General features: G+C 38.4%; 1 protein-coding gene across 1 annotated transcript in view; it reads left to right on the top strand.

Annotated features, from left to right (window-relative positions):
• Window positions 1–12,294, top strand: part of LOC120631078 (reversion-inducing cysteine-rich protein with Kazal motifs) — a 76,566-nt gene extending 64,272 nt beyond the window's left edge. Inside the window, exons 6-18 of the mRNA XM_039900501.1 lie at window positions 1,901–2,083; window positions 2,567–2,746; window positions 3,019–3,245; window positions 4,018–4,150; window positions 4,297–4,438; window positions 5,350–5,461; window positions 6,195–6,354; window positions 7,006–7,158; window positions 7,786–7,965; window positions 8,748–8,922; window positions 9,780–9,925; window positions 10,815–10,954; window positions 11,321–12,294. Of these exons, the coding sequence (XP_039756435.1) occupies window positions 1,901–2,083; window positions 2,567–2,746; window positions 3,019–3,245; window positions 4,018–4,150; window positions 4,297–4,438; window positions 5,350–5,461; window positions 6,195–6,354; window positions 7,006–7,158; window positions 7,786–7,965; window positions 8,748–8,922; window positions 9,780–9,925; window positions 10,815–10,954; window positions 11,321–11,956 (2,567 nt within the window). The 3' untranslated portion in view covers window positions 11,957–12,294. The remainder of the gene's footprint in view (window positions 1–1,900; window positions 2,084–2,566; window positions 2,747–3,018; window positions 3,246–4,017; window positions 4,151–4,296; window positions 4,439–5,349; window positions 5,462–6,194; window positions 6,355–7,005; window positions 7,159–7,785; window positions 7,966–8,747; window positions 8,923–9,779; window positions 9,926–10,814; window positions 10,955–11,320) is intronic.
• Window positions 12,295–12,304: the final 10 nt, after the last annotated feature.

The following is a 12,304-nucleotide window of genomic DNA, read 5'->3' as shown; positions in this document are numbered from 1 at the left end:
ACTATGGGCACATCTTCATTAAACACGGGCACCTCGGCCAATAATTCCGGCAGATCATTTTGCAGGAACTCTAAATAATTATCGCCATTTAAGTTATCAGGCAGGTAGTGCGGTCCAATTACCTGATTCCCAATCACTCCTGCCCAAACGTTCACACTAAACCGTCTTTGAAAAGATTGCTGTCTTTTGGCATGTGGGTTTTGCCGTTTCGGTGCCCAATGGTGTAAATTGTGCAAGTTAAGAATCCCTTCTCTGGTAAATTTGGATTCGTCAGTCCACAGTATTCTTTTTAAAAAATCAGGATTATCCACATCTGTGTGTAACAAAAACCGACAAAAGTGCATTCGTCTGTCAAAGTCGCCACCCTCAAGACCTGCAACAACCAAAAATCTTTTTAATTCCCCTTGAGCAGTAATTAATTGCACTAGAAGATTATGGATACCTGCTAAACAAAGGCAACGTCAAACAAAGGTTTTAAATTACGTACCTTGAACCGGAGTCTCGTGGAATGGATATTTTTCGTTTTGTCGAAGGACTTTCCACACTTTCCATATTGAAATATCAAGTTGTGCCGCCACATATCTAATGCTTCTTGTGTCGTCTTCCTCAAAAAGTGCCAGTATTCTCTCGTCCACTTCAACATTATGTCGCACAACATGTCCCCTTGGTTCATGAAAATTGACACTCCCAGTCTCGCGTAAACGTCGGTATGTGTCTTGGAAGACTCTGCGGCCAGGTAATCGTCGACCAGGAAAGCGTTCCTGGTAAAGTCGTTGCGCTGCACGAGCGACACCACGGGCTGCACCATAAACCATTATGATGTCCGCATATTCCTCGTTAGAGTATGTCGTCATTGCAACAACAAAAAAGTCAACAAAGTTTAACAATAACACCAAAAGTAAATAAAACGTAACAAAAAACAACAAAACTTAACGAAAACTAAATAAAAGAATCGTGGAGTACAGTAAGCTAGCACACACGTTAGGCAGCAGAGGCAGTGATGTCTCGACTAAAAAATAAGATGGCCGCCGTGTCGACGCGACGCGGGGCCCGTTCGCGATTGGTTCAAACAGGTTTGCACTATGCAAGAAAGGAATAGAAGATAGATTTCGCTTCACTAGAGTGAAAAAACTATTTTTGCCTGTTTAAACGAACAACGGGCGTATAACTTTATGAAAGAGACAGAAAATGTCATCTGCCTTGTGAATTGTGAGTGTTATTTACGCAAACCCTTGTTTTTCTTTCACCTGTTGAATATTAGAAAATTGCGACCAAGTTTAGAAAATTTGAAAATTAGTGATGTTACTAATTACTTTTCATGGCATATTGCACACCATTAGAAAGGGGACAGTCCAGAGATGTTTTAAAAAAATTGGAAGAACATGATCACTTTTAGTTTTTTTTTTATTAAAACCGAAAGTTGACGTTCAAGCTTATTTTTTTACGTAAAAAAAACTTTGCGGGGCTGTAAAACAAAAACTAGATGTTGCTGGCGTGTAATTCTAGTTTCAAAAGAAGCGTAAAACGTTACAAATTAAAGATTAAAAAGAAAATTAATTAATACTTAACAACTTTATTTTTTATTAAAATTTAAATGTAGAATTTTTACAATTTTTAAAAAAACAATTTAAAATCAGTATAAAAAAAACCGTTTGAGCAAGATTTTTTTACGAGGGCTGAAGAGATAGCCAAAGACCCCTCCAATCATCAGATTCGATTTGGCACACGATGCACCAAACATCCTGTATATCACCATTATTTCACAATTACCCTGTAGAGTAAATTTGCCAGAAATTTGTTTTTTCTCTCATTTTGCACATAGAGAACCTGAGTATATATTTGTAAGTATATAATCTCAACTGTGTTGATGAAACAAGCTCAAAGGTCCATTATTTTTCAGAGGTGGTCTCAGGCTCAGGATGGTGGGGAAGAGCATGTTGCTCGTTAGGGCACTCACCGAGCTGTCGCCGCGCTTGCGCAACTGCCGCGGATGCTAGTGCGCTGTCCGAACCTTGTCGTCGATCTGATGAAATTGCTTTCTTTGACTGCGTTCAAAGGCAACAGGAAGCTCAATGGTGTTGTTGTGAGTACATAACCTTCACTCTGAAGGTCTACTTATTTATTCCCTGAAGGTATTTTTAATTAGGCTTGTTAAATTAACGATCCATCATTATCAAATGCACCGATGGACTAAATTCCACTGTCTGGTACCGTTTGCGTCCTGCGTCTCTCTGTGATACGGATGATGCCTATCCACGCATTTGGGGGTCCACCAATGCTGTGCAGACAAGTGCGAGGGAGCTATTCCAGCATCTTGAGGCCCCCATGTCCATCCGTTCTCCCGAGCGGTTTGCCTCACCCATTGCTACTTATGACTCTTTGTGGTATTTCGGTAACTATGGTTCTCCTGCAGATGTCCTCATTTAATGTGCACGTGTGCACGTGTGCACGTGCATATTTTATATGGCTCATAGTTATTAGTAATGCTAATTATTCTTAATAGGGTTAAGGCTCTCTTGTAACATTGGCACCGGCTTATAATTAATGAGTGCTTGTTTTTTTTTAGCTCAAACACAATCTTTAAGTTGTCACGAAGCATGCCAACGTGCGGTATGGCGTGTTGGTCAGACGCGAGCAGACATAGGTGTTCGGGAGAAGGCAATGGAGCTGTGCGACCAATCACCTCCATTACTCCATTGTCTACGAGACCTTACTGTATCCACTGTTCACACTGATACATCTAAATGTGAGTATAAAAATGTTTTCTTATTTGATAGTTCGCCTAGTGCTTACATTGGTAGTTTTTTTTGTAAAACATTTTTAGCTCTTTCTTACTAGACTCTGACTTTAGTATAGTATGTCGAACGACCAAATCTGTGCAGTATGGTGCAGGAAATCTCTGTCCCTCCCGTTTAGAGTTCATAACTTAAACATCCTTTTTATTTTATACACAGACATTCTACCTCAGAAATTCCTACCTTTATTTTCCTTAAGTTGCATCTGCGAATTCTGTTCTAGATTTACCATGTTGCCACGAATCTCCAAGTCAAGAATGCCGAAGCACCTGCGAAACAGTACTCCGACGTACTGGTGAGTCTCAAGAGATAGCAGAAGCTTTATCACAGGAATGCGGAGCGCCTGCTTTACACGACAACATGTGGCAATGTTTCCTCAGAAAAGACGCACCCCCTGAAACCAAAGATGTGATACCACACGATGTGGCTAAGCTACACTGTTGTCAAAAGGTATGAATAAAAAAACATTTTTATCTTAAAATAAGCTACAGCCGTGATAGCCTAGTGGCTAAGGCTTCGGCTCATCTATCGAGGGCATCGAGTTCGATCGCAGGCCTACCTTTAACCTATTGGAGTTAGGAATATATGTGTTTAAGCAATTAAATATCACTTGCTTTGACAGTGAAGGAATAAATCAGCATGTATTAGATTTCTCAATAACGCTCTCAAAGGTGTTTCAAGTCTACCAATCCCCTCTTGGCCAGATTGGTGGACTACGGCCTAAACTCTTTACATTCTGAGAGGAGACCCGTGCCCAGTAGTGGGCCGGTAACGGGTTGACCATGGCAATATCTTAAAGATATTCGATTGTCTATTATTCATATTATTCCAACGGACAAAAAGGGAAACCTGTATATCACCGGAGATATTCTGATATGTAGCACCAACTGTTCCTTACATAAGCAAAATTTTTAATGCTATAATAAATAAATAATAAATAAATATACTACGCCAATACACACATCGACATCTAGCCCCAAAGTAAGCGTAGCTTGTGTTATGGGTACTACGATAGCTGTTGAATATTTTTATGAATATAATACACATAAATACTTATAATATACAGATATACACCCAGACACTGAAAAACAATCATGCTCATCACACAAACATTTTCCAGTTGTGGAATCGAACCCACGGCCTAGGACTTAGAAAGCAGGGTCGCTGCCAACTGCGCCAGTCGGCCGTCAGAGACATAATAACAGTCACCGTATTCTTTCAGGGAGCGACAATAAATTGCCGAAGACTTTGTTTCAACACTTTTAACAACGGCTGGCAATTAAATGGGCAAAAGTTTTATACTGAGTGCCTTGGAGATCCACAAGAGATGGAAATGGCAGAATGTATAGAAGAAGGTGAGAAAAAAAAACTTACACTTTCTAGAATGATTTCTAATGATGTTCACAAAGTTTTATTTCCCCTTTAAGAAAGCGATTTGATCGGCGAAGTATTTTGAATATTTCTCATAGGATTTAGAAGTAAGTATTTTTTGTATTTTCAGTAGAAGCGCCTTGTACCCTTGGTTGCTCGGGATTAACATATTGCAGTCAGATGAACAACAGACCAACAAGTCTATTTAGATCTTGCTCCTCTCAGGCAGACCTAGACGCACATTCAGCTGTAGCAGAACAAAAAGGTAGCGGGTAAGTTACATTTCTTTAAAAAGTCAATATACTTTCTTTCTAAGGGCAATAATTATAAAATATATCCCTAATTGTATTACATTTCTTTGAATAATAACTCTATATATACATCATGAGTGTGGGTGTGGAATTTTGTATTCTTCACTTTTGGGGGCAATGTTCGAAAAAGTTGTCGCTCATTATCGCAGATAGTTCATTTAAGCAATTAAAAAATAACTTGCTTCAACGGTGAAGGAAAACATCGTGAGGAAACCGGCATGCTTGAGAATTCTCCATTTCGCCTTCGCCTTACGGCTTTTATTTTGGTGTGCAATAAAAAGTTAAAAAAAAAGAAATAAACACAATATCAATTAGAAAGTGTCCAAGAGCTTATATTTTCCCCAAACACTACTATTTAGCTGTGTCTCAAATCATAATATACCGAAAATAAAATCGTATATTAGTACATGGGCGCACGTAGACTCTATCGATAAATAGCTAGTTGAAAGCAGCCACGTTCCAATCTACTGTGACACGGATTTCAAACTGGTCGAATTTGTCATTATTTATTCTTTATTGATAGCAATCTTATTCTTTATTGTCACTGGTAATTAAACAATAATAAATAAAATAAAAACAGTTAACAAAGTTTGCCTATTTATAATAATTCTTTATTTGGTATGTCCCATCTACACTATTATATAAAAGAATAATTCAAAAAAAAATAATAATCAAAAACTAAATCAAAAAACTTATGTAAGATATTAATATTAAATATACAAAATAATTACAAATTCGAATTTTTGCCTCCTAGCAAATTATGTTATAATTAGGAAATCACAGATGATAACTCTAAAAATCTTTTTAAATTGCCTACCAGGCAAGGTACGGACGGCATATTTTTACTAGACTATTTTTTTATCCGTTTTCAGATCGGTGACAGTAGCAGGACTTCAATTACCGCTAAAGAATTCATCCCAATGCACGACCGATGTCTGGAAGAGTGTGGCTTGTGCACTGCACGTCAAACCATGCACAGCAAAGGTATGGTTTAACACTTTTAAGAAAATTTATCTATTCATCCATGCATATATTATATATGCATGGATGATTTCCTATTGAATTCATATCGTAACAATCTTGAATTGAGCACAGGTTGTAACGTAAAAATCAATGTTAACGAGGTAACAAAATGTATGTATAGAAATGCATAGCTTGTGCAGTAACGCTTTACTTTGGACAATACTAGGTAGCAGAAGTAGAGCTTTTTGTGGCAGTGCCCGTCCGCGGAAGTATATTATGCTTTTTTATGCAGCATTATTGCAATGTGCTCCAGTTTGAAGGACGTGGTTGCCTACGCCCCAGGTTGACGGACACAGGGCGGCATGTTGCAGGACGCAATCCTAGCATGCCCTGTGGACAGTGGCGTTCCTAGGGTCTTGAATTAGAGCAAGCCCACACCCACATATAGGACTAATTTGGGCATCATATGGCTTAAAAAAGGCAGTTAGTTGTTGTTGTGCCAAATGACAAATATAAACTCGTCTTTGAAAAACACTAGCATTATGGTCCACACTCGAATTATGATTAGAGATTTCGATTGATAAAGACTGGCTTTTCAGCTTCTATAGTAGTACCATCTAGTTGGACCACCAATTACAAAAAAACTACTACAAAAAATATATATCTGACTCACTCTTCTGATCTGACTCTTTTTTATTTTAGAACCGATAATACCTAAGCTTTAACATAGTGGCATGTTTTTTTCATGTACCAGGGTCACAGTAGTCTGCTATGCATGGAGGACTGCAAGAGGTTGGTCTCGTCGTGTGTTGAATGGGCGCGCGCATCTCTCTCTGCCACAGCACTGTGTGCAAGACTTGCTCCCTCCAGCGAGAACGCTCCGTGCGTCTCTTTGCGGGAATTTATGGCTCCTAGTAAGATTATTTTTCACAATTAATGCTGTGCATTTAGAATCCAGGCTAGTGATATCCAAGTAGAAAAGGCTTCGTCTCCTGGAGGCGTGCACTTCCTACATGCGCAAACTGTACTGCTACCCAATTTTTTGTGTATAATTCGTATAGGAGGTATGGAGGTACCGGTTTTAAAGTTACCGTATTCCTCCTTTATGCCTACCAGGGTTTGAAACCCGGATTCAAATTTTAGATTTAAGATCAAGATTTTAGATCTTCAGCACGCACCACGAACCTTTAAGAGTTATGTGCGATTTTTAATTACTAATTTAATTTTTTAATTAATATTTTTTTATCTGCACGCCTGAGAGTTCTCCATAATGACGTGTTAAGTATGTTAATCCGGACTGGGCCCGAGTGGTGGACTACGGCCGTAACCCTTCTTATTATTAAAGTAGTCTCGTGTTCTGTTGTGGGCCGGTAAAGGGTTGAAATGATGATGATGATGATGATGAATATTTTGAAAACACAAACAAAAACGTACCTACTCGTATGTTTTAATTTCAAGAAATATATAAGAAACATTGATGTAAAAATATTATGTTTTGCGTTGATAAGGAATCAAACATTGTTCTCAGACACTTTAATCGAAGTCTATATTTATTGTTCTTGCAGGCGTTGACCCACCTTTACTCTCCGCCTTGGAGGTCGTAACATCTCCCTGCGCAGGTTCCCCCTGTAACGGTACCCAAGTATGTGTTGTCAACAGAAATTGTCTCCAAGGAGGCTCTTGCTCGAAATATACTTGCATCGATGGCTGTCCTTTAGGTAAATATAAATCATCAGAATAATAAATTATATATATAATAAATTTTTATTGCTTTAACTGTGTACATTTTTTTGGTGTTTAAATTGGCTTTACATAGTTTAGGTATGCGTTACTCAACCGACGATTTATTTACCTATTTATTACTCTGTGAATATTTGATTTCTGTATCGATTAAAAAAAATTTAAGCAATGTAAAATTGTATTAAAAAAAACTGTTGAAAATTAAAATATAATACGTTTGCGGCGCTTTTGGGTACCTAAGCAACCGGCGGTCAGGGCTCCAGAATGAGGAACCTCCTCACAATACGCGCCGTTTCAAGGACTACTGCCTTGTATACGGCCTTTGATCTAACAACCAAGCGAAGAGCTTCTTAAGTTGTTGGTCGTAGCTTTCCCCGTGTAGACCATTAACTGAAATAACTATCGGAACAATAACTGTTGACTAAACATTCCACATCAAAAATCCAATCCTCGTGAGCAAAAATCCAAGTAATTTTATAATTTTTCCTTTTCTGCTTTCACAAGTTTATTGTTATGTCGAATAGTAGTAGATTGATCGACTTGTACTATTTCAGGCTTTAATCTACCTTGTCAGTGATACTTTTGATTTTTTTTAATTATTTTAGGCGATGGAAGTTCCTATATTGTGCCTATTGGATCATGGGTGAGGGTGCCTATGACTTGCGCTTCACAGAAAGTCTGCATAAAGATTTGTCGATGCAGCAACCGAGGCCTGTCGCACTGTCAGCCATTACCTAGCGTGGCACTTGATAACTGCCGGCTACACGACAAAGTTGTTAAACATGGTAAGACATTTCATATTTTGTTAAACTTTACCATGAAACCATTATTATAATTTTTTTTTATTCTTCTACGACTTAGACCTTTACTGCAATCTCACCAGTTGGTTGATAAGTGATGAGGCAGTCTAAGACGGTAGCGGCATCGCTTGACGGTAGGGTTGTAACTAGCCTCGGCCGAAGCCTTTTTCTTGTCTTTTTTTTAGCTTTCTAGAATAGCTTTATTGCTACCTTTGGGGACCCTATGTGAGGACCAGCCCCCCCTAAAGGGGGTATACCCAAACTAGAAACCACCACGGCATGTTCCTCTTGTTGGCTTTGTTAGACGCCCGAGGAACCCGTTGTATATCTCCCTGACGTCTACCAACCACCCCAACCGATTGTTGGGGCTCCTCGGCCGAAGCCTCCCACTAGACCAGAACAGAGAAAATTTAGATAAATAAATTGCCGCTACCGGGAATCGAACCCGTGACCTCTAACTTACAACCAAAGCTCACCACTGCACCAGGGAGGTCGTCAATAGATTTATTGACGACCTCCATTTATAAAGAAGCGACGCGTGAAGGCCTCTGCACGCGTCACTTCTAGCATTAAAGTATGTACGTATAATTTGGCACAGAGATAGCTTTCACCTACTCTCTTAGCCAGGCAAAACAATTGGATAGATATTTTCAGTAAAGAAAATAGTAAAATTCTTTATTCATCAATTTCTTCCAAAAGTTCTCTTTACCTAACTATATTCCATTCATTGGGAATTATTTGTTTACATTAAACGTTGCACATCTAAGGTGAGAAGTACTACATGGAATGCAACGCGTGCGTATGTGTGGCTGGAGAGCGAGTTTGTGCAAGGCGTGCTTGCGGACACGCTGCTCTGCTGACAGGTCTCCCGTGCAACTGTCCACCCCATCACCTGCCTGTACACTCACCTGGAAGACTTTACCCGAACGCCTGCCTTGCCAAGTTAGTAGCAATATTCTGCACCAAAAAATCTCCTACTGTATGTGAGCCCAGTGGCATGCACAAGGTATAAAACCAGTACCAGGTGTAAGCGGATATGGAAAATCCTTTACCAATCATCATCGTCATCATATCAACCCATTACCCGCCCACTTCAGTCTCCTCCCAAAATGAGAAAGGGTTAAGGCCATAGTTCACCGTGCTGGCCCAGTGCGAATTGATGGACTCCACACACCTTTGATAACATTATGGAGAACTCTCAAGCATGCAGGTTTCCTCACGATGTTTTCTTTCACCGTTGATGCAAGTGATATTTTAATTGCTTAAAACGAGCAGAACTTTTTCGAACTCGGCTCCCGAAAGTGAAGAATACAAAATCATAAACACACTTTAGGGTAGACAGTTCATTTGCCGCAATATGTGGCCACAACTGTCTGAGCCATATACAAGACCTGCGAGGTGGCAAAAAAGCAGTCGTATGCCAATTCAATAACATCGTATTGCAGTTTAAATTACGATCTACCCACAGAATTAAAAACATACAGAAACCGTGTACACGACTAATATACTAGCATCAAAAACCACTCCACTTTAGAGTGGTTTCTCGAACAAACGGTTAGTCACTTCATACCATTTAGCAGATTACAGTAATTATTTTACTTTTAATGTTCTAAGCGTTCACCATAAAATGTGAAAATGGGAAAAGTTTGTGAGCTAGCAACATTCCGCAGGTGTAAAGTGAGACGTGCGCGAGGCGTTTTCACTGTTTCTGGACACAATGCACTGCATACAATGATGACTGAATAACGATTATGTATGTACTTATTCAATGGGGTGGAGATGTAAAATATGGTTCACAGATGCGCGGGAGCAACGGATGGAGACATCGACTTTGGGTCTCGAGGTGCGTGCGCAGGTGCGGCTTGCGGGCGACATCACGCATGCCTTCCCGCTCGTTCTGTCTGTCTGTCGCGTCTACAAACAGCCTGTCCACAGTTTAAATGCGGTTAGCTACATTGAAATATACCCTTTATTTAAATTTGAATTTGTATTTGTAAACCAGATCCATCTATAATGAAAGTTCTAACTGTTGCCCGCGTTCTCTGTCCACGCTTAGAGCATTTTTTTACAAATCCTGTATGAATCGCTTGTTTTCCTGGGTCAGTTGATTAGTTGAATGCTTAGTTAAGGTGCGAAGAAAGAACAAAACAACTTACTCACACTTTCAAACAATAAACTTTCACATTTATAATATTAGTAAGAATGGGTCTTGATATTTTTGGTCAATTCTCAACCTATTCTGTAAAGTGTCATAATGTATTAAGGGGGCATCCATAAATTTTTAATATTAAAATTTTCCGTCCCCCTAGCTGGTCACATTTGTGAGACCTCCCCTTCCCTAGTGTGACGTCACATATTTTACAATTTTACGTTTTAAAAATTATTGAATTCAAACATCAGTTCAGAAATTAGTTTTATATCCATTTAAACTAAAACCATATACACTTTTTGTAATAAACATGAACATGTCTACATTTCAAGAAATTAACAAAACAAAAAACGATACTTTAATAAATAAAGTAAGCTTAATAGGGATAGGGTTGCAAATCTTTTGAGTATTTCATTAATAGTGCTGAGCTTGTATTTTTACACGTAGATTTTAGAATGTGATGTCACGAAATTAAGGATTCCCATCCCCCCTGTCACATAATGTCACATTTCTTCGACCCCCTCCCTCCTCCTTAACGTTTGACGTAATTTATGGATGGTCCCTAATGGATATTCAAGCCAAAGTTTCTACAGAAAGATTTACGCTTCCTTCACTTGTTCTAATATGCAAAATCTTCCTGATTCTAATAATTTAATGACATGGCTCTGCTTAACATGATTTGCAGTGAACATGACAGCTTGTGGTGCACAACCGAATATACCAGTTTGCGACACAGATGGACGCACGCATTCCAATCCCTGCCATCTTGTCATGAGTGGAAGAAAACTGGCTTATTGGGGACAATGTTTACGTGGTTGTTCTTCAGTGAGTATCTAAAATAATATTTTAATATACAGTGAAATACATAGTTATCTACAGTGGCACCAGGCAATGGGATATATATATACATCGTAATATTACACATACAGAACTAGAACGATATAGTATATATGTCTCTCATTGTTTTTTAGCAGAAATGAGCAGATATTTTTCTTTACTCATCAAAGAAATAGCGCATCTAATTTTTCTGGTGTAGCATAATATTTTTAAAGCTTTTTCCACTTTTCAAATATCTTTCGAAATATCTCAATTTTTCTGAGAGATCATCTCTAATAATGACATAGCAGATTTAGTAACGATGATTTCCTTTATTATTTTTCGTAACATACTAAAAAAAACTTTGTATTTCAGACTGGCATAGTGTGTGGAGTCAACGGTATTACGTATACCTCGGAGTGTGCTGCTTGGGCAGAGTATGTCAGTATCGACTACATTGGTCCATGCTTCGCTGTTGGGCCCATCTCAAATAGTATGGAACCCAAGTGTCAGTTTGACAGGATCGTTTGTCCTCCATTGAAGAAACCGAATTGTCTCGGTTTTACTGCTCCTGGAGCATGTTGTCCTAAATGTGGTGGAGCTTTAAGGATGCTTTATTCCAAAAAGCAAATAGATAGGGCGTTATATGGCACTAACATATCGGCGAGCGTTATAAACTTGCACAATGTATTGTCTGCTCTTGATAGACATGTCAAGGTGGCCCAATGTGCTCTACGCGGATATCTTAGTATAGAGATGGAAATATTTGTAACTGTGGAGTCAATATTGAAAAACCCAACGGATTTACAGTTAAATGTCTGCATTTTGGAGGCTGAAAGATTAGCAGATCTCATCAACCGAGAAAGTGCTTTAATAACCAGTGATTTAGGCTTAAGTGCGCTATCATACGCCTTGGTTGTTCATACTCATCCAACACAAGGTGCTTCTAGTATAAGTTTATCTCTTTCTGTTGTACTTCTATCCTATCTATTAATTTTTGTTTTAAGTTGAAATATTAACGACTGTATATTATCTAAGATATTATTTGTAAATAGGTTATTGTACATATGAAACGTTATACGCCAAATAGTTAGTGTTATCTTGAGATTATAAAATAATGCTTTGGTCTGCTTTACCTCGGCACAGTCGATGTTGTAGAAATTTGATATTGTGAGTTAAATGTGCCATTGATTGAAGCTTTATATATGTATTTGCATATTTTAAATATTAACAGTACATCCAATAGACTGAAATAAGCATTTGTAACAATTTTACAAAAGACATTTTATGAAGTAGTCCTTATACCAAATATGTGAAAGTTATTTTTGTTGTTTTGTTGATATATTACGATATACTTAT

This window comes from Pararge aegeria, chromosome 17, assembly GCF_905163445.1.
Source record: "Pararge aegeria chromosome 17, ilParAegt1.1, whole genome shotgun sequence".
NCBI classification, from domain to species: domain Eukaryota; kingdom Metazoa; phylum Arthropoda; class Insecta; order Lepidoptera; family Nymphalidae; genus Pararge; species Pararge aegeria.
The sequence above is the reverse complement of the archived record's forward strand: the minus strand, read 5'-3'. Positions and strand labels throughout refer to the sequence as shown.